Source organism: Salvelinus alpinus, chromosome 5 (genome assembly GCF_045679555.1).
Source record: "Salvelinus alpinus chromosome 5, SLU_Salpinus.1, whole genome shotgun sequence".
Classification (NCBI taxonomy): Eukaryota; Metazoa; Chordata; class Actinopteri; order Salmoniformes; family Salmonidae; genus Salvelinus; species Salvelinus alpinus.
The window spans coordinates 88,803,845-88,827,572 of record NC_092090.1 but is presented as its reverse complement, the minus strand read 5'-3'; the positions used below and the strand labels follow the sequence as shown (position 1 = coordinate 88,827,572).

Below are 23,728 nucleotides of genomic sequence, written 5' to 3'. Positions count from 1 at the left end.
ACTGTTCAGGGAAGTCAGGAACCAATACACGCAGTCAGTCAGGAAAGCAAAGGCCAGCTTTTTCAAGCAGAAATTCGCATCCTGTAGCTCTAACTCCAAAAAGTTCTGGGATACTGTAAAGTCCATGGAGAACAAGAGCACCTCCTCCCAGCTGCCCACTGCACTGAGGCTAGGTAACACGGTCACCACCGATAAATCCGTGATAATCGAAGACTTCAACAAGCATTTCTCAATGGCGACTCCTGACTCCTGGCGACTCCAACCTTGGCCAACAGCCCCGCCCCCCCCCGCTGCTACTCGCCCAAGCCTCCCCAGCTTCTCCTTTACCCAAATCCAGATAGCAGATGTTCTGAAAGAGCTGGAAAACCTGGACCCATACAAATCAGCTGGGCTTGACAATCTGGACCCCCTATTTCTGAAACTGTCCGCCGCCATTGTCGCACCCCCTATTACCAGCCTGTTCAACCTCTCCTTCGTATCATCTGAGATCCCCAAGGATTGGAAAGCTGCCGCGGTCATCCCCCTCTTCAAAGGGGGAGACACCCTGGACCCAAACTGTTACAGACCTATATCCATCCTGCCCTGCCTATCTAAGGTCTTCGAAAGCCAAGTCAACAAACAGATCACTGACCATCTCGAATCCCACCGTACCTTCTCCGCTGTGCAATCCGGTTTCCGAGCCGGTCACGGGTGCACCTCAGCCACGCTCAAGGTACTAAACGATATCATAACCGCCATCGATAAAAGACATTACTGTGCAGCCGTCTTCATCGACCTGGCCAAGGCTTTCGACTCTGTCAATCACCATATTCTTATCGGCAGACTCAGTAGCCTCGGTTTTTCTAATGACTGCCTTGCCTGGTTCACCAACTACTTTGCAGACAGAGTTCAGTGTGTCAAATCGGAGGGCATGTTGTCCGGTCCTCTGGCAGTCTCTATGGGGGTACCACAGGGTTCAATTCTCGGGCCGACTCTTTTCTCTGTATACATCAATGATGTTGCTCTTGCTGCGGGCGATTCCCTGATCCACCTCTACGCAGACGACACCATTCTATATACTTCCGGCCCTTCCTTGGACACTGTGCTATCTAACCTCCAAACGAGCTTCAATGCCATACAACACTCCTTCCGTGGCCTCCAACTGCTCTTAAACGCTAGTAAAACCAAATGCATGCTTTTCAACCGTTCGCTGCCTGCACCCGCACGCCCGACTAGCATCACCACCCTGGACGGTTCCGACCTAGAATATGTGGACATCTATAAGTACCTAGGTGTCTGGCTAGACTGCAAACTCTCCTTCCAGACTCATATCAAACATCTCCAATCCAAAATCAAAGCAAGAATCGGCTTTCTATTCCGTAACAAAGCCTCCTTCACTCACGCCGCCAAACTTACCCTAGTAAAACTGACTATCCTACCGATCCTCGACTTCGGCGATGTCATCTACAAAATAGCTTCCAATACTCTACTCAGCAAACTGGATGCAGTTTATCACAGTGCCATTCGTTTTGTTACTAAAGCACCTTATACGACCCACCACTGCGACCTGTATGCCCTAGTCGGCTGGCCCTCGCTACATGTTCGTCGTCAGACCCACTGGCTCCAGGTCATCTACAAGGCTATGCTAGGTAAAGTGCCGCCTTATCTCAGTTCACTGGTCACGATGGCTACACCCACCCGCAACACGCGCTCCAGCAGGTGTATCTCACTGATCATCCCTAAAGCCAAAACCTCATTTGGACGCCTTTCCTTCCAGTTCTCTGCTGCCTGCGACTGGAACGAATTGCAAAAATCTCTGAAGTTGGAGACTTTTATCTCCCTCAACAACTTTAAAAATCTGCTATCCGAGCAGCTAACCGATCGCTGCAGCTGTACATAGTCCATCTGTAAACTACCCACCCAATTTACCTACCTCACCCCCATACTGCTTTTATTTATTTACTTTTCTGCTCTTTTGCACACCAGTATCTCTTCTTGCACATGATCATCTGATGATTTATCACTCCAGTGTTAATCTGCTAAATTGTAATTATTCGATTTATTGCCTACCTCATGCCTTTTGCACACATTGTATATAGATTCTCTTTTTTTCTACCATGTTATTGACTTGTTTATTGTTTACTCCATGTGTAACTCTGTGTTGTCTGTTCACACTGCTATGCTTTATCTTGGCCAGGTCGCAGTTGCAAATGAGAACTTGTTCTCAACTAGCCTACCTGGTGAAATAAAAAAATAAAAAAATAAATGTTACAGATAGTATATTCTATTCAAATTGTGCTGTATTACTTTATATTCCTCATACCTATCTTACGGTACGTTGTGACTTTCAGACTTGCATTTACCTTTACAATAGTTGCTGTATTGTTGTGAATGAAATGCTGTAACAAAAGTAAAGAATGAGTACATAGAGTGAGGGGGGAAAGTATTTGATCCCCTGCTGGTTTTGTACGCTTGCCCACTGACAAAGAAATTATCAGTCTATAATTTTAATGGTAGGTTTATTTGAACAGTGAGAGACAGAATAACAACAAAAAAACTCATGTCAAAAATGTTATAAATTGATTTGCATTTTAATGAGGGAAATAAGTATTTGACCCCTCTGCAAAACATGACTTAGTACTTGGTGGCAAAACCCTTGTTGGCAATCACAGAGGTCAGATGTTTCTTGTAGTTGGCCACCATTGCACACATCTCAGGAGGGATTTTGTCCCACTCCTCTTTGCAGATCTTCTCCAAGTCATTAAGGTTTCGAGGCTGACACTTGGCAACTCGAACCTTCAGCTCCCTCCACAGATTTTCTATGGGATTAAGGTCTGGAGACTGGCTAGGCCACTCCAGGACCTCAATGTGCTTCTTCTTGAGCCACTCCTTTGTTGCCATGGCCGTGTGTTTTGGGTCATTGTCATGCTGAAATACCCATCCACGACCCATTTTCAATGCCCTGGCTGAGGGAAGGAGGTTCTCACACCAGATTTGACGGTACATGGCCCCGTCCATCGTCCCTTTGATGCGGTGAAGTTGTCCTGTCCCCAAAGCATAATGTTTCCACCTCCATGTTTGACGGTGGGGATGGTGTTCTTGGGGTCGTAGGCAGCATTCCTCCTCCTCCAAACACGGCGAGTTGAGTTGATGCCAAAGAGCTCCATTTTGGTCTCATCTGACCACAACACTTTCACCCAGTTGTCCTCTGAATCATTCAGATGTTCATTGGCAATCTTCAGACGGGCATGTATATGTAATTTCTTGAGCAGGGGGACCTTGCGGGCGCTGCAGGATTTCAGTCCTTCACGGCGTAGTGTGTTACCAATTGTTTTCTTGGTGACTATGGTCCCAGCTGCCTTGAGATCATTGACAAGATCCTCCCGAGTAGTTCTGGGCTGATTCCTCACCGTTCTCATGATCATTGCAACTCCACGAGGTGAGATCTTGCATGGAGCCCCAGGCCGAGGGAGATTGACAGTTATTTTGCGTTTCTTCCATTTGTGAATAATTGCACCAACTGTTATCACCTTCTCACCAAGCTGCTTGGCGATGGTCTTGTTGCCCATTTCAGCCTTGTGTAGGTCTACAATCTTGTCCCTGACATCCTTGGAGAGCTCTTTGGTCTTGGCCATGGTGGAGAGTTTGGAATCTGATTGATTGATTGCTTCTGTGGACAAGTGTCTTTTATACAGGTAACAAACTAAGATTAGGAGCACTCCCTTTAAGAGTGTGCTCCTAATCTCTGCTCATTACCTGTATAAAATACACCTGGGAGCCAGAAATCTTTCTGATTGAGAGGGGGTCAAATACTTATTTCCCTCATTAAAATGCAAATAAATTTATAACATTTTTGACATGCGTTTTTCTGTATTTTTTTGTTGTTATTCTGTCTCTCACTGTTCAAATAAACCTACCATTATAATTATAGACTGATAATTTCTTTGTCAGTGGGCAAACTTACAAAATCAGCGGGGGATCAAATACTTTTCCCTCACTGTATTTACCTGTTTTCCCTACGGAATGTTTGCACAATTGATGACACTGTGAACCTGTTTACAATAGGCTGTACTCTCCAGCCAGCCTCTTCCAGGATGTACTTCAGACACCCGACAAGGCCAATATCCCTGTCATTGGCAGGAGAAAGTGACGCAGGTATAGAGGACACAGGGTGGAGTACCTTGTAAGGATGACACTGTGGATCTGTTTACAATAGGCTGTACACTCCAGCCAGCCTCTTCCATTGTAAGACCATGGTTTATGACATGGTCCACAATTGTGGCTCTGATTTCATCGGGGACTCTTATTCTTTGCCTTCTTCCTCTATTATGTCTTCCCCTAACACCACCACCACGCATTCTTACACATCTTCTTATTTCTCTTCCATGAGCATTTAGCTGCTGTTCAGGGTGGTGATGTTCCTCCATGCTCAAAAATGGTATTGAATGTGGGCAAGCTCCATATATATGTATATGTATATGTACAGTGGGGAGAACAAGTATTGGATACACTGCCGATTTTGCAGGTTTTCCTACTTACAAAGCACGTAGAGGTCTGTAATTTTTATCATAGGTACACTTCAACTGTGAGAGACGGAATGGTATTGAATGTGCTGTGGGCAAGCTCCATATATATGTATGTATGTATATGTGTATATATATGTATATGTATATATATGCTTCCAAACTTGATTGGTAAGATTGTGATTCCTATGTCACTTTGCAGTTAATTTGCCAATTTAGCAGACATCAAACATTCCATGTCATAGATATTTATGGAATATACATGTACACTACGGTTCAAAAGTTTGGGGTCACTTAGAAATGTCCTTGTTTTTGAAAGAAAAGCAAAACAAATGTGTCCATTTAAAATAACATCAAATTGATCAGAAATACAGTGTAGACATTGATAATGTTGTAAGTGACTATTGTAGCTGGAAACGGCACATTTTTTTATGGAATATCTACATAGGCGTACAGAGGCCCATATCAGCAACCATCACCCCTGTGTTCCATTGGCACGTTGTGTTAGCTAATCCAAGTTGGTCATTTTAAAAGGCTAATTGATCTTTAGAAAACCAATTTGCAACTATGTTAGCACAGCTGAAAACTGTTGTGCTGATTTAAAGAAGCAATAAAACTGGCCTTTAGACTAATTGAGTATCTGGAGCATCAGTATTTGTGGGTTCGATTACAGGCTCAAAATGGCCAGAAACATAACTTTCTTCTGAAACTCGTCAGTCTATTCTTGTTCTGAGAAATGAAGGCTATTCCATGCGAGAAATTGCCAAGAAACTGAATATCTCGTACAACGCTGTGTACTACTCCCTTCACAGAACAGCGCAAACTGGCTCTAACCAGAATAGAAAGTGGGAGGCCCCGGTGCACAACTGAGCAAGAGGACAAGTACATTAGAGTGTCTAGTTTGAGAAACAGACCCCTCACAAGTCCTCAACTGGCAGCTTCATTAAATAGTACCCGCAAAACACCAGTGAAGAGGCGACTCCGGGATGCTGGCCTTCTAGGCAGAGTTGCAAAGAGAAAGCCATATCTCAGACTGTCCAATAAAAATAAAATATTAAGATGGGCAAAAGAACACAGACACTGGACAGAGGAACTCTGCCTAGAAGGCCAGCATCCCGAAGTCGCCTCTTCACTGTTGACGCTGAGACTGGTGTTTTGCGGGTACTATTTAATGAAGCTGACAGTTGTATTGGTGGCGAGAGAGCGTTCAGTAAGCCACAACTGAAACTATATGAGGTCCACTATGTCCCAGGACAGGCTTTGCAGTCTTGCCATGCTGTCCATTGAAAGTCATCTAGCTAGAAAGCTGGACTTCAAAGACTTGATCAGTGACATTGCCAGCAGGAAGGCTCGGTGCTGGGCTCTTGGTGAGTAAGGCTGAGGAAGGGCCAGTGATAACTGTTAAATGGCATGGCTATGGATATTGGATCACTACACACATGATGCCCACAGGCTGAGAACAAGATACAGTATATCTCAAAGTAATGGCTGAATTGCCATAAAATGTGTTGTGCACAATCAAGACCAAGTGGAAGAAACCTATTGATTTGGTGACCACTTGACCTTTCCTCTAGCGCCACCATCAGGCCTTTTCATTTCCATTTTGTTTTCCATTTCCACTTTTACAGCTGCTTATTTTTGAGATGGTATGTATACTTAGTTCAAAAATATGCTGCTGATTTAAAATGTTCTGTTTGTTATATCATTCTATAGATGATAATGTTAATTTATTTTAATTGAAGATGTTAATGTATATTTAAGGTATATTTATTTGAAGTTATTCATTAATGATAAGAGAATTTTCCATTCAAGAATTTTACCAGTAAAATCACATTTAGACTGTAAAAGACGGCCTTTAGCACATTTTTTATAGAAGGTATCAGTCTTGCATCAAATAGTGAATACCACTGTATGTAGAATGTTGCATGCATGTCTGCACAGTGTTATATTTTCACAGCTCACTGTCAGTAAATATTGGACTACAAGAGTTGCAAGCCTGCAAAGGTAGTGTTATTTAAAGATTTAAATGGGTCAATTGGGTTCTGGAGGTTGTGTGGTTACAGCAATTGCGCAGGGTTGGTGTGGCCTATGGTGGTGGGGCCCAATGTGATATCTTTTATGGGGTCAAAATCCCTGGTGGCGGCCCTGGTTGTATGTGAAGGATGGCAGCTGCAGTATATATCTCAGATAGGGCGAAGTGAGGCCTAAGAGGGTTTTATAAATAAGCATCAACCAGTGGGTTTTGCGACAGGTATACAGAGAAACCCCATGACCTGTGTTTTGGAGGTGTTATAGAAGATGGCGCTGGAAGAAATGACAGCCGTTTTACGGGCGCCAACCCAATTCTGCTATTATGTGGGGGGTTTTCGCGTTATTTGTAACTTATTTTGTACATAATGTTTCTGCCACTATCTTACGACAAAAAAAGAGCTTCTGGATATCACGACAGCGATCACTCACCTCAGATTAGACAAAGATTTTTTTCCTCAACAAGCAGAACGCACAGGATGTACTTCAGACACCCGACAAGGCCAATATCCCTGTCATTGGCAGGAGAAAGTGACGCAGGTATAGAGGACACAGGGTGGGTTACCTTGTAAGGATGACACTGTGGACCTGTTTACAATAGCTGTACACTCCAGCCAGCCTCTTCCATTGTAAGACCATGGTTTATGACATGGTCCACAATTGTGGCTCTGATTTCATCGGGGACTCTTATTCTTTGCCTTCTACCTCTTCCTCTATTATGTCTTCCCCTAACACCACCACCACGCATTCTTACACATCTTCTTATTTCTCTTCCATGAGCATTTAGCTGCTGTTCAGGGTGGTGATGTTCCCCCATGCTCAAAAATGGTATTGAATGTGGGCAAGCTCCATATATATGTATATGTATATGTACAGTGGGGAGAACAAGTATTGGATACACTGCCGATTTTGCAGGTTTTCCTACTTACAAAGCACGTAGAGGTCTGTAATTTTTATCATAGGTACACTTCAACTGTGAGAGACGGAATGGTATTGAATGTGCTGTGGGCAAGCTCCATATATATGTATGTATGTATATGTGTATATATATGTATATGTATATATATGCTTCCAAACTTGATTGGTAAGATTGTGATTCCTATGTCACTTTGCAGTTAATTTGCCAATTTAGCAGACATCAAACATTCCATGTCATAGATATTTATGGAATATACATGTACACTACGGTTCAAAAGTTTGGGGTCACTTAGAAATGTCCTTGTTTTTGAAAGAAAAGCAAAACAAATGTGTCCATTTAAAATAACATCAAATTGATCAGAAATACAGTGTAGACATTGATAATGTTGTAAATGACTATTGTAGCTGGAAACGGCACATTTTTTTATGGAATATCTACATAGGCGTACAGAGGCCCATATCAGCAACCATCACCCCTGTGTTCCATTGGCACGTTGTGTTAGCTAATCCAAGTTGGTCATTTTAAAAGGCTAATTGATCTTTAGAAAACCAATTTGCAACTATGTTAGCACAGCTGAAAACTGTTGTGCTGATTTAAAGAAGCAATAAAACTGGCCTTTAGACTAATTGAGTATCTGGAGCATCAGTATTTGTGGGTTCGATTACAGGCTCAAAATGGCCAGAAACATAACTTTCTTCTGAAACTCGTCAGTCTATTCTTGTTCTGAGAAATGAAGGCTATTCCATGCGAGAAATTGCCAAGAAACTGAATATCTCGTACAACGCTGTGTACTACTCCCTTCACAGAACAGCGCAAACTGGCTCTAACCAGAATAGAAAGTGGGAGGCCCCGGTGCACAACTGAGCAAGAGGACAAGTACATTAGAGTGTCTAGTTTGAGAAACAGACCCCTCACAAGTCCTCAACTGGCAGCTTCATTAAATAGTACCCGCAAAACACCAGTGAAGAGGCGACTCCGGGATGCTGGCCTTCTAGGCAGAGTTGCAAAGAGAAAGCCATATCTCAGACTGTCCAATAAAAATAAAATATTAAGATGGGCAAAAGAACACAGACACTGGACAGAGGAACTCTGCCTAGAAGGCCAGCATCCCGAAGTCGCCTCTTCACTGTTGACGCTGAGACTGGTGTTTTGCGGGTACTATTTAATGAAGCTGACAGTTGTATTGGTGGCGAGAGAGCGTTCAGTAAGCCACAACTGAAACTATATGAGGTCCACTATGTCCCAGGACAGGCTTTGCAGTCTTGCCATGCTGTCCATTGAAAGTCATCTAGCTAGAAAGCTGGACTTCAAAGACTTGATCAGTGACATTGCCAGCAGGAAGGCTCGGTGCTGGGCTCTTGGTGAGTAAGGCTGAGGAAGGGCCAGTGATAACTGTTAAATGGCATGGCTATGGATATTGGATCACTACACACATGATGCCCACAGGCTGAGAACAAGATACAGTATATCTCAAAGTAATGGCTGAATTGCCATAAAATGTGTTGTGCACAATCAAGACCAAGTGGAAGAAACCTATTGATTTGGTGACCACTTGACCTTTCCTCTAGCGCCACCATCAGGCCTTTTCATTTCCATTTTGTTTTCCATTTCCACTTTTACAGCTGCTTATTTTTGAGATGGTATGTATACTTAGTTCAAAAATATGCTGCTGATTTAAAATGTTCTGTTTGTTATATCATTCTATAGATGATAATGTTAATTTATTTTAATTGAAGATGTTAATGTATATTTAAGGTATATTTATTTGAAGTTATTCATTAATGATAAGAGAATTTTCCATTCAAGAATTTTACCAGTAAAATCACATTTAGACTGTAAAAGACGGCCTTTAGCACATTTTTTATAGAAGGTATCAGTCTTGCATCAAATAGTGAATACCACTGTATGTAGAATGTTGCATGCATGTCTGCACAGTGTTATATTTTCACAGCTCACTGTCAGTAAATATTGGACTACAAGAGTTGCAAGCCTGCAAAGGTAGTGTTATTTAAAGATTTAAATGGGTCAATTGGGTTCTGGAGGTTGTATGGTTACAGCAATTGCGCAGGGTTTGTGTGGCCTGTGGTGGTGGGGCCCAATGTGATATCTTTTATGGGGTCAAAATCCCTGGTGGCGGCCCTGGTTGTATGTGAAGGATGGCAGCTGCAGTATATATCTCAGATAGGGCGAAGTGAGGTTTTGTGGGTTTTGCGACAGGTATACAGAGAAACCCCATGACCTGTGTTATAGAAGATGGCACTGGAAGAAATGGCAGCCGTTTTACGGGCGCCAACCCAATTCTGCTATTATGTGGGGTTTTTCGCGTTATTTGTAACTTATTTTGTACATCATGTTTCTGCCACTATCTTACGACAAAAAAGAGCTTCTGGATATCACGACAGCGATCACTCACCTCAGATTAGACAAAGAGTTTTTTCCTCAACAAGCAGAACGCACAGGATGTACTTCAGTCACCCGACAAGGCCAATATCCCTGTCATTGGCAGGAGAAAGTGACGCAGGTATAGAGGACACAGGGTGGGTTACCTTGTAAGGATGACACTCTGGACCTGTTTACAATAGGCTGTACTCTCCAGCCAGCCTCTTCCATTGTAAGACCATGGTTTATGACATGGTCCACAATTGTGGCTCTGATTTCATCGGGGACTCTTATTCTTTGCCTTCTACCTCTTCCTCTATTATGTCTTCCCCTAACACCACCACCACGCATTCTTACACATCTTCTTATTTCTCTTCCATGAGCATTTAGCTGCTGTTCAGGGTGTTGATGTTCCTCCATGCTCAAAAATGGTATTGAATGTGCTGTGGGCGAGCTCCATATATATATATATGCTTCCAAACTTGATTGGTAAGATTGTGATTCATATGTCACCTTGCAGTTAGTTTGCCAATTTAGCAGACATTAAACATTCCATGTCATAGATATTTATGGAATATACATGTACACTACCGTTCAAAAGTTTGGGGTCACTTAGAAATGTCCTTGTTTGTGAAAGAAAAGCAAAACATTTTTGGTCCATTTTTAAAATAACAAAATTGATCAGAAATACAGTGTAGACATTGTTAATGTTGTAAATGGCTATTGTAGCTGGAAACGGCTGTTTTTTTATTGAATCCGCCGACGGCGAGTGGGAAATCTGCTTTTACCGTCAATATTATTTTCCAACGTACAATCATTGGACAGTAAATGAGAAGAGGTACGATCACGAATATCCTACCAACGCGACATCAAAAACTGTTATGTTTCAGCCGAATTGTGGCTGAATGACGACATGGATAACATTCAGCTGGTGGGATATATGCTGCACCGGCTAGATAGAACCGCACACTCCGGTAAAACAAAAGGGGGGGGGGGGGGGTCGGTCTGTGTATATTTGTAAACAACAGCTGGTGCACGAAATCAAAGGAAGTCTCTAGATTTTGCTCGCCTGAAGTAGAGTATATCATCATCAGCTGTAGACCACACTATTTGCCAAGAGAGTTTTCATCTATATTTTTCGTGGCTGTTTATTTACCACCACAGACGGATGCTGGCACGAAGACCGCACTCTGTCAGCCGTATAAGGAAATAAGCGAACATGAAAACGCCCACCCAAAGGTGGCACTCCTAGTGGCCGGGGACTTTAACTTTTTAGGGATAGGGGGCAGCATTTTCACTTTGGATGAATAGCGTGCCCAGAGTGAACTGCCTCCTACTCTGTCCCAGATGCTAATATATGCATATTATTATTACTATTGGATAGAAAACACTCTGAAGTTTCTAAAACTGTTTGAATGATGTCTGTGAGTATAACAGAACTCATATGGCAGGCGAAAACCTGAGAAAAATCCAACCAGGAAGTGGGATATCTGAGGTTGGTCGATTTTCAACTCATCGCCTATTGAATTCCCAGTGGGATATGGATCTGTTTGCACTTCCGACGGCTTCCACTAGATGTCAACAGTCTGTAGAACCTTGAATGAAGCTTCTGTGGAGCTGAATAAGAAGGGAGTGAGTCAGTGGTCTGGCAGAGAGCCAGGTCCTGGTCACGCGCATTCCACATGATATCGACTTGCGTTCCATTACTTCTATAGACACAAAGGAATTCTCCGGTTGGAACGTTATTGAATATTTATGATAACAACATCCTAAAGATTGATTCTATACTTAATTTGACAAGTTTATTCGACCTGTAATATAACTTTTTGACGTTTTTGTCCGACGTTCACCTGGACCTGCACGAGCGTTTGGATATGTGTACTAAACGTGCTAACAAAAGTAGCTACTTGGACATAAATAATGGACATTATCGAACAAAACAACAATTTATTGTGGAACTAGGATTCCTGGGAGTGCATTCTGATGAAGATCATCAAAGGTAAGGGAATATTTATGATGTAATTTCGTATTTCTGTTGACTCCAACTTGGCGGAGAAATGTTGTTTCTATCTGAGCGCCGTCTCAGATTATTGCATGGTTTGCTTTTTCCGTAAAGTTTTTTTGAAATCTGACACAGCGGTTGCATTAAGAACAAGTGTATCTTTAATTCTATGTAAAACATGTATTTTTCATCAAAGTTTATGATGAGTATTTCTGTTATTTGATGTGGCTCTCTGCAATTTCTCAGGATATTTTGGAGGCATTTCTGAACATGGCGCCAATGTAAACTGAGATTTTTGGATATAAATATGCACATTATCGAACAAAACATACATGTATTGTGTAACATGATGTCCTATGAGTGTCATCTGATGAAGATCATCAAAGGTTAGTGATTAATTGTATCTCTATTTCTGCTTTTTGTGGCTCCTATCTTTGGCTGGGAAAATGGCTGTGTGTTTTTTGGACTTGGCGGTGATCTAGCATAATCATATGTTGTGTTTTTGCTGTAAAGCATTTTTTAAAATCGGACACGATGGGTAGATTAACAAGATGTTTATCTTTCATTTGCTGTATTGGACTTGCTAATGTGTGAAAGTTACATATTTCGGAAAAAATATTTTTGTATTTCCCGCGCTGCCTTTTCAGCGGATTGTTGTCGAGGGGTTCCGCTAACGGAACGTGTGTCCTAGAAACTGAAATCAGTCGTAGCTAAATTCTATCAGCATGTTAAATGTGCAACCAGAGGGGAAAAAACTCTAGACCACCTTTACACCACACACAGAGACGCATACAAAGCTCTCCCTCGCCCCCCATTTGGCAAATCTGACCATAATTCCATCCTCTTGATTCCTGCTTACAAGCAAAAATTAAAGCAGGAAGCACCAGTGACTCAGTCAATTAAAAAGTGGTCGGATGACGCAGATGCTAAGCTACAGGACTGTTTTGCTAGAACAGACTGGAATATGTTCCGGGACCCCAGTGGCAAACATCACAAATGTTCCTTTTGTTCGATAATGTCCTTCTTTATGTCCAAAAATGTCCATTTATTTGGCGCGTTTGATTCAGAAATACACCGGTTTCAACTCGCCCAACATGCCTACAAAGTATCTAATAAGTTACCTGTAAACTTGGTCCAAACATTTCAAACAACGTTCCTAATCCAACCTCAGGTACCCTAAAACGTAAAGAATCGATACAATTTAAAACGGAATAAACTGTTTCTAATACCGGATAAAAACAACGTGTAGCGCGCTCGAGTTCACGTGCACCAAAAAAGTGAAGTCCACCTGGAGTGCCACTTACAATGATTAGGACTACTTCTTCATTTCTCAAAAGAAAAACATCGAACAATTTCTAGACTGTTGATATCTAGTGGAAGCCATAGGAACTGCAACCAGGTTCCTAATAATAAGGGTATCCCATAGAAAACCATTGGAAAATCCTATGACCTCAATTTTTTCCCCTGGATGGTTTGTCCTCGGGGTTTCGCCTGCCAAATCAGTTATGTTATACTCACAGACATTATTTTAACATTTTTAGAAACTTTAGAGTGTTTTCTATCCAAATCTAATTATATGCATATCCTAGCGTCCCGTGCCTGAGTAACAGGCAGTTTACATTGGGCACACTTTTCATCCGGACGTGAAAATACTGCCCCCTACCCAAGTTAATTGGATTTTTAAGAATTATCTTTGAAAGACATGGTCCTGAAAAGGGACGTCTCTTTTTTTGCTGAGTTATTTATATATATATACAGTTGAAGTCGGCATTTTACATACTCTCAGGTTGGAGTTCAAACACTCCACAAATTTCTTCTTAACAAACTATAGTTTTGGCAAGTCGGTTAGCACATCTACTTGACAAGTAGATGTCAAGTTGTTTACAACTTGTAAACTTGTAAACAAGTTGTTTACAACTTTACAAACAACAATTGTTTACAGACATATTATTTCACTTATAATTCACTGTATCACAATTCCAGTGGGTCAGAAGTTTACATACACTAAGTTGACTGTGCCTTTAAATAGCTTGGAAAATTCCAGAGAATGATGTCATGGCTTTAGAAGCTTCTGATAGGCTAATTGATATCATTTGAGTCAATTGGAATTGTAGCTGTGGATGTATTTCAAGGCCTACCTTCAAACTCAGTGCCTCTTTGCTTGACATCCTGGGAAAATCAAAAGAAATCAGCCAAGACCTCAGAAAAATAACTGTAGACCTCCACAAGTCTGGTTCATCCTTGGGAGCAATTTCAAAGGCCTGAAAGTACCACGTTCATCTGTACAAACAATAGTACGCAAGTATAAACACCATGGGACCACGCAGCCGTCATACCTCTCAGGAAGGAGACGTGTTCTGTCTCCTAGAGATGAACATACTTTGGTGCGAAATGTGCAAATCAATCCCAGAACAACAGCAAACAACCTTGCGAAGATGCTGGAGGAAACAAGTACAAAAGTATCTATATCCACAGTAAAACGAGTCCTATATCGACATAACCTGAAAGGCCGCTCAGCAAGGAAGAAGCCACTGCTCCAAAACCGCCATAAAAAAGCTAGACTACGGTTTGCAACTGCACATGGACACAAATATCATACTTTTTGGAGAAATGCCCTCCGGTCTGATGAAACAAAAATAGAACTGTTTGGCCATAATGACCATCGTTATGTTTGGAGGAAAAGGGGGGAGGCTTGAAATCCAGAGAACACCATCCCAACTGTGAAGCACGGGGGTGGCAGCATTATGTTGTGGGGGTGCTTTGCTGCAGGAGGGACGGGTGCACTTCACAAAATAGATGACATCATGAGGAAAGGAAATTGTGGATATATTGAAGCAACATCTCAAGACATCAGTCAGGAAGTTAAATCTTTGTCGCAAATGGGTCTTCCAAATGGACAATGACCCAAAGCATACTTCCAAAGTTGTGGCAAAATAGCTTAAGGACAACAAAGTCAAGGTATTGGTGGTAGGGAGTTTATGATCAATTTGTTGTTCTTAATGGTTAATATTGTTCTAAATTATATTTTTTGCTCTTATTAAAGTACCGTTTGCTCATTTATTTGTTCATTAACGTAATGTGGTCTCATCTAATGTAACATGGATCTCATTACCGAAATGCATCAGTGATAAAATATTCCTAGAATAATATTACAGAATTCAAAATATCTACTCTTTATATTTGTGTTCTTTTAAAATATTAATAATAATTTAAAACATAAATAATAATAAAAGACATCCAGGTTATGAACATGCCAGACGTTATGGTAATTAGATAACTGATTAAAATTGAAATATACTTAATCGTATTCTCACTTTTTTAATTAAATATTGTAATAATTCTCTTTAATCGAAGGTATCTTTTAAAAAATATATATTTTTTAAATTTTCACCTTTCTATGTTTATTTTCTAACTTTACAAGTGTTACGGTAATGAGATTTCTTTACCGTAACTGTGTAAAAAAAAATGTGTAATGTGTAAAAAGTCATTGAATCTTAACAATTTAAGATGATTAATTTAACACAGACAATAATTTGAGATGGTATCTTATCCATTACAAAATAAAATGTTTGTCTTTTCAAAAATGTACCAAGAGTAATACCAAGTTGTGAGAATCCCCCATACACACACTGTAAAGGTCCATATTTTAGGACATATTTTTTAACTCTTGTAACATAAACGTGACTTGTTGTTTTTCAGATTGTAATGTCGTTGCTCCTGGAACTCACGTTTACCCATTCACAATTCAGATCCCTCAGCAGTAAGTGCCCTGCAAACACACCTGGTGGGCTAATATTTACATCGCTTAGACACTTGATCATGAAGCACAATCAAATAATTAGAGTAGTTAGCTATCTTGTTAACATTAGCAAGGTAATCCTGAGTTGTTTTCAGAATGTTTACAATGGTTAACTTTCTAAGTACTTGTGCTTTATGATTGATTGTCTTACATGCTGATTCAATCATTGCACCCACACTGCTCGTGCGCATCGGCGAGCGTCTGCGGCACCAGGCGCTAAAATCAAAATTGGTTCTATTTGTGACACTCAACATGCTGCAAGTCCGGCCTCTCCCATCTCCTCATTGGTTTTTAGGAGCATATACCCACGTGGGTGATTGAAAGACGATCCGTTGGTTGTAGTAATGCACCGTAAAGTTGGTTGCCAACCGTCACATTAAGTTCAAAGAAGAAAAAGAAGCGTGAAGGAAGGAGGAGAGATGAGAAACAAATTTGTTTCACTGTTTTATCTGTGGATTGTCAGAGTAGTAGACTTTGCATTTCAGGTAAAATAACAACCCAATGTTTATTTCCCAGGACAAATTAGCTAGCAACAGTAAGCTAGCTAGCTAAATTGCCATAAATGTTTAATACTGTTTGACCTGTCCCCAAATTAATATAATTGGTTCCGAGTTTGTTTTGATATTTCAACCTGTGTGTCCTCATCGCTTCTGGTGTGGGTGAACAAAATCAACGTGTGCGTCCGGTTTGGTCAGCATGTTAGCATACTTATATGATACACTGAATGAGAAGAAATTAATGATTTAGTCTACATTTACACAGGCAGCCCAATTAGGATATTTTGCCCAATTATTGGCAAAATATCTGATCTGATTGGTTAAAAGACCAATTAGTGAAAAAAGATCAGAAATTAGCTGCCTGTCTAAACACAGCCATATTAAGTCAATAATATAATCAATAGATTGCAGATAGTACATGTATATGCAGGTAACTGCCAACATAAAGGAAATGCCAACGTAACGTGTCTTAATGACGTTGGGTCACCATGGGCCGCCAGAACAGCTTCAATGTGCCATTGGCATAGATTATGTTTCTGGAACTGGGATGTGGGATGTGAAACCATTCTTCCACGAGAAATTTCATAACTTGGTGCTTTGTTAATGGTGGTGGAAAACACTGTCTTAGGCGCCGCTCCAGAATCTCTCATAAGAGTTCAATTGGGTTGAGATCTGGTGACTGACACATACTTTAAACCCCCTATGCTCCTTTGAGACCCCTCTTTCAAAGTTACTGAGACCAAAATATTGGGCAACTGGGCATTTTTATGCATGACCCTAAGCATGATGGGATGTTAATTGCTTAATAAACTTAGGCACCGCATTCAGGAACCACATTCAATATTTTTTGTATCCCTCATTTAGACGTGTGTTTCCTTTTATTTTGGCAGTTACCTGTAAATAGCCTAATTACATACAGGGCAATCCTAGTCTAGGGCTGAAATGAACGCTCAATGGAGATTCTCCTATTAATAAGCTTATTTTGTGTCCTGGAACCGGCCCATAATGTCTTTGTCTTGATGTATATGTAACTAAAGAGCTACTGTAGCCTAGTTACAGGTCTAGCACCATATACCAATCGGAGACATTTAGTTGCCATTTTACAATTATGACAGTTCACTTGTTTATTTATGGCCCTAATCTGTAGTTACCAAATGGCTTCTACATACTACACCATAAAATATCAACTTTATGTAGAATGTTGACTATGATCTCTCACCATTCTTAGTCTCTGTTTTGTAATTTAAAAAAATAAAATAATACTGATATTCCTTGTTCATAGAGCAATGCCATCATCCTTTAAAGGCGCCTGGGGGAAAATCCTGTATACGTTAGAGGCCAAGTTGAGCAGATCAATGAGGATATCCAGCAAAGCCAGGGCTGAGTTCCCCTTTGTCTCCAAGGCAGACCTGGGCAGCATCCCTGAGCTGATGGTACAGAAACAAACACACACACACACATGCTCCCTGTTGACACAATGAGTACTACTGTGTGAGCCTATCCTGATACTAATGAAGTACTGCCAATGCTGTTCTTAAATGTTTTATCCTCCTGATTGTGGTTGTATGGTGGTAGTGTTGTGTGTAGCACAAGTGTCTCTGTTCCTTTTCAGATACCTCAGCATGGAACCAAGGTTAAAAAGATGAAGTTTTTCACCTCAGGAAAAGTGGGAATGGACATTCACATAGAGAGAATGGGCTACTACTTAGGTAAGAAAACCAACAGGACTAATGAGAGCTAGGGACATAGTAATGCACCTCTGGTATATAGCCTTTCATACCATACCAATGTGTATTACTGTTGCTTAAGAACATTTTACTGTCCTTAGAAAATATAAGGCATGGAAACATGTAAGCGTGAAGGGAGGGTGTTGTCAGTATTCCAATCTTGAAGCATATGCTTTTCAGATGATTGCATTTTATTCTTTGTCATGCATACACAAACAATACAGCTGAATATTGTCAGTTGCATTGTTGACTTTAGTGGTTAAAGGGGAATTGACAGCATTTTAATTACTTTGCAGATATGAAACAGACAGTCATATCAGTCAAAAATATCAAATTCACAGTAAAAAAAAAAACAGTTATATTTGACTAATAATGTCATGACGTATAGTAAGGCATTGTTGGCAGAATAGAGGGATGCAGTTCAATGCATGATTAATATGGTGGTAGTCTCTATGGGGGTACCACAGGGTTCAATTCTCGGGCCGACTCTTTTCTCTGTATATATCAACGATGTCGCTCTTGCTGCGGGTGATTCTCTGATCCACCTCTACGCAGACGACACCATTCTGTATACATCTGGCCCTTCTTTTGACACTGTGTTAACTAACCTCCAAATGAGCTTCAATGCCATACAGCACTCCTTCTGTGGCCTCCAACTGCTCTTAAATGCTAATAAAACCAAATGCATGCTTTTCAACCGTTCGCTGCCCGCACCCGCCCACCCGACTAGCATCACTACTCTGGACGGCTCTGACTTAGAATATGTGGACAACTATAAATACCTAGGTGTCTGCCTAGACTGTAAACTCTTCTTCCAGACTCATAATAAACATCTCCATTCCAAAATTAAATCTAGAATCGGCTTCCTATTTCGCAACAAAGCCTCCTTCACTCACGCTGCCAAACATACCCTCGTAAAACTGACTATCCTAACAATCCTCGACTTCGGAGATGTCATTTACAAAATAGCTTCCAATACTCTACTCAGCAAACTGGATGCAGTCTATCACAGCGCCATCCGTTTTGTCACCAAAGCCCCTTATACCACCCACCACTGCAACCTGTATGCTCTAGTCGGCTGGCCCTCGCTACATATTCTTCGCCAGACCCATGACCTGGCTCCAGGTCATCTATAAGTCTATGCTAGGTAAAGCTTTGCCTTATCTCAGCTCACTGGTCATGATAACAACACCCACCCGTAGCACGCGCTCCAGCAGGTATATCTCACTGATCATCCCCAAAGCCTTTGGCCGCCTTTCCTTCCAGTTCTCTGCTGCCAATGACTGGAATGAATTGCAAAAATCGCTGAAGCTGAAGTCTTATATTTCCCTCACTAACTATACAACAGCAGCTATCTGAGCAGCCAATCGATCGTTGCAGCTGTTATATAGCCCATCTGTAAATAGCCCACCCAATCTACCTACCTCATCCACATACTGTTTTTATTTACTTTTCTGCTCTTTTGCACACTAGTATTTCTACTTGCACATCACCATCTGCTCATCTATCACTCCAGTGTTAATTTGCTAAATTGTAATTACTTCGCTACTACGGCCTATTTATTGCCTTACCTCCTCACGCCATTTGCACACACTGTATATAGACTTTATTTTTGTACAAAAAAAATCCTATTGTGTTATTGACTGTACGCTTGTTTATTCCATGTGTAACTCTGTGTTGTTGTTTGTAAAATAAGAATTTGTTCTTAACTGACTTGCCTAGTTAAATAAAATAAAAACGCTGTCAGTTCCACTCTGAGTAATTCATAAATACAAGTGTTATTCATACATGTCGGAATGAGAAAAAAGCACAAGTTGAGGTTTCACGCAAATCATGCACAGACATTTTTGCTCAAGCATTTTAATTATTATAATTTATCTCATATTAGGGTTTGACCTTAGCACTGAGTATCATGAATCCAGAACAACATTGCTACCATAAATATACCCCCCCTCCCTTTGCAGGTGAAGACCTAAACGTTGTGGTGTCCATTGAGAATAGCTCCTCTCGTGAGATCAAGCCCAAGTACACCCTGTACCAGAAGGACAGCTTCTTTGCGAGGGGAAAGAGGAGGGTGTCCACTAAAGACATCCTGAAAGAGCTGGGAGAGCCCATCCCGCCATCTGGGAAACTGAAAGTCACTAAAGTCCTTAAAATCCCACAACACATTGTTCCATCCATCTTCACCTGCAGTAATATTAAATGCGAGTACAGGCTGAAGGTGTGTGTCTCTGTGTCTCTCTGTTTGGGTGTGTGTGTGTGTGTGTGTGTGTGTGTGTGTGTGTGAACTGTTAAACCATGTATTCAGTGTCTATCCAAAGCCACTACTACAATGTGCTTTGACCCTTTATTTAGTAAGATACAGAAAAAAGACACCGGGAACCTGTTCTGGGCTTACAACATGCTCTAGTGGGCTTTGTTGCTGCAACAGGAATGATCTGGTGAAACACCTCCCTTTTTATTTTCTCATTGTTTACCAAGGGAGTCATCAGACTTTTGAAATGATTAGAGACCCAGTTTTACAACTTCTGAAATCATGTGGGTTGTTATCATTGATAAAAATGTAGAGCAAAGACTTGAGGCTGGTTACTTTTTAACCACAAACGTTCTCTAAGTATAACTTGCTGTTGGCCAAACCGTTTTCTTATTGAGTCGACGTTATGCAATTGGTAAATCGTTATACTGTTTGACAAAGTGTCACTGATCGATTTATACGAGTCATTTTTTCTAACTCAAATGGAAAAGTTGTTTTTTTTTTTTTACAATTTGCACTTGAAATATGAGTTTGAATATACGTTAAATCCAATAATCAAGGGTAGCAGGTAGCCTACTGGTTAAGAGCGTTGGGCGTAAATGACTAAAATATAAATGTAATCATTTACCTTTTAATTCTAGCTTGCATACTGTGCTTTGTCGTAGGCCTATAGCCTAACTATTGCATTCCCTTTGATTCCAATATCCTTGTTTACATCATAGATCGTCCTGGATGTTCCCTACGCCAGAGACCCAGAAATCAAATTGCCACTGGTCATCCTCCCTGCAACTCAAACGTCTGGACTGCAGCCGCCACCTTACTCTGACTTTGGTTTTGACTCGTCCGGGAACGCAAACCAACCCGGATGGAACAGCACACCACAATTTCCGACAGCCCCAGGAGCCTATCCACCAACGGCCCCAGGAGCTTTTGCGCCTCCCCCAGCCTACGGAATGTACCCATCCCTGTCTGATTTTGGTGGTAAATCCGAGTGGGAGAAAAGATGAGGGTAAATGATAACAAATGAATGCATTGTATATGATAATGTGCAGTTTTCTATCTCTGTAGACGTCCATTTATACTTCCATACTTCTCTGTTGTTGATGTTTCTTGTCATTGACATGACAACGTGTGTAACTTCAATATCTTTGTGGAAATACCTACTATGAATAATGAAATGGAACAAAGCTCTGCTTAAGTGTGCCTTGTATTAGTTGTCTAAATATCAATATTGCTGTTAAGAATGTAACAATGAATGTTCTATTTTCATGGTGGTGCTGATAATCAAATTTAAAAAAATATATTTTTTAAATATATATATATGATAATAGTAAAAATTGCTATTTCCAAATAAGTACAAGGAAATAAAAAGCAGGGATGTCCACGACGATAATAGGCCACTGGTCCATTTCCTTATCAACTAAATACCACACCATATGCAAAACATAAACTTCATATAGGACTTTAACTTTTTATTTTATGGAGAAGAATCACAGAGTTATGCTGTCACAAGTATTGGAAAATTAATCAGACGTGACTCAGATGTGATGTTTAATGATGACATTGCAAATATTGTGGGCGTAGTCCTACTTATTGTCCTCGCCTATTGTAAATATAGACGACCTCCCTTACTATGTTATATTAAAGACAGTTGTGAACCCTACCAACACTTGTTTTTCTTTCTGTGTTGGCTACGCTTCATTTCGTGGACCAGAATGACAATCCAAATCTTTACCATCAAATATGATGGGCAAAATGTATTTTCAAGGGGAGATACTATCACAGGGAGAATTATTTTGGTAGTTTCAGCTGAAACAAAGATTAAATGTCTTTCTATCAAGGCTAAAGGAAAAGCTAATGTTTCCTGGGAGGAAGATTATGGACAATACCTGGACGAAACATACCGTGCCAAATATTAATATTTTTCAATTGAGCAGTGTGTACTGCAGGAAGGGAATGGTAAAGTATCAAAACTTATTTTCTTTATGTATGCATTGCTTATCAGCCATCATAAAGATGAGTAAGACATTTTAGGGAACAGGTAGTAAAGGGGAAATCTGCAGTTCAAACAATAAAAAATAAATGCTGTTTGAGTAAAGTTGAGGGAAGGCTGGGGTGGAGAAATGTAGGCTAACGACACTGAAATTCATAGAGCTCTGAACGCAAGAACTGATCATCCATGATATCAAACTTAGTTTTAACCAGGGGTGCAACTTTCACTGGGGACGGGGGGGACATGTCCCCCCAAGTTTTAACATTGGAATGTGATCCAAACGAGGCAACGGTGTGCTTTAGGACCATGCGGACACCTCCCAGTGGTCGGTTAGGCTATTTGGAGTGTTTATCCGACTGGATTTAAAAAATACTTATGTGTAGGTAAATGTTAAGAATAACAGTTACATGTAGTGGAGTTACATTTAGTCATTTCCATATTTATTCAACATTTACCAATTTTTTTGGGCAACATCCGTATGTTCTCAACTATGTATGAAATTGGGAGTTTAACTGGCTGGCTTTGACTGTAGTAATGTGTATGGCAAAGCCTTAATGAGGAGTATTTTGTATGCTGTTAAAGGACTAAATGTTATGAATGGAATGTATTATTATTTCTTTATTTCTTTCAAACGGATCCCTTAGTTTACCAATGCCTGAAATATAGTACTGAGTATGTCCCCCCCACTTCTAAAACCTAAGTTGCGCCCCTGGTTTTAACCATGTTTTGAGGCTATGCTTATAGTGTTTACAATTTTAAAAAATACAAACAATGGAGTACTGGTGGGGTGCAATAGCTTAACTACTGAGGCATTTATAAGTTCTTTGAGAATCAATATCCTTAATTTAAACGGAGTGGCTGTGCAACCTCACCCGTGTTCCCCTTTTCCGTGCACTATACATTGTGAGCGGTTTAATGGCATAGGTCTACAGTAATTTAAAGCCTCTACTAGAATTTTGTATTCACTTTCAAACTAATAAAATGCTCCATTGTGTTGTAGCCTTGGTAGGATCATTCTGTTTCCCCTATACATAGGCTTATCAATTGTGGATATTTTCAAACTACGTGTCCGTGGGACACGCCCACTAGCTGGCTTTCAAGTCATTTAATTTTATTGCACTGTGACAAGTAAATTCTCTGCAATAATAAATTCTCAGAATTTTCTCTGCAAAATTCTCTGCATCCCTAGCTCAGGGATGGGCAACTTTAATTGAGGTGGAGGCTACAAAAAATCTGAACTCCTCATAAGGGGCCACAGGTGCTCACGGGTTTGCCCACATCCATACCACAAATGTGGCTCATGCAATGGAATTTATTTTTTGTATTGTTATATTGTTGTTATTTGTGTTGATTCAAGAAATCACACCTTGGTGGCACAGATTGATGGGTACACTTCCTGCTGTTACTTCCTGCTTTGTACCTATGGGTACACTCGCAATGGCTGCCATTCCACCCATTATGCCATCATTTAACTGAATGGGGACGCCCGTTTTACTCATGATCTGTGCTATCCGGGATCCTTGGGACATTCCTACCCCATTGAAGTCAATGTAAAATGGTTTAGGGTATGGACGTCCCAAGGATCCAGGATTTGCACCTCATATTCATTCTTATTTCTGTGATCGTGA

At 40.7% G+C, this 23,728-nt stretch overlaps 1 protein-coding gene across 2 annotated transcripts in view; it reads left to right on the top strand.

Moving 5' to 3' along the window:
• LOC139577173 (arrestin domain-containing protein 3-like) overlaps positions 1 to 21,770 on the top strand; it is a 31,578-nt gene extending 9,808 nt beyond the window's left edge. Inside the window, exons 2-6 of one of the 2 annotated variants that reach the window (XM_071404080.1) lie at positions 15,530 to 15,590; positions 17,409 to 17,559; positions 17,739 to 17,835; positions 19,818 to 20,074; positions 20,830 to 21,770. In XM_071404080.1, the coding sequence (XP_071260181.1) occupies positions 15,530 to 15,590; positions 17,409 to 17,559; positions 17,739 to 17,835; positions 19,818 to 20,074; positions 20,830 to 21,114 (851 nt within the window). In that variant the 3' untranslated portion in view covers positions 21,115 to 21,770. The remainder of the gene's footprint in view (positions 1 to 15,529; positions 15,591 to 17,408; positions 17,560 to 17,738; positions 17,836 to 19,817; positions 20,075 to 20,829) is intronic. The other variant, XM_071404081.1, reaches the window with a different exon arrangement.
• The last annotated feature ends 1,958 nt before the right edge of the window (positions 21,771 to 23,728 follow it).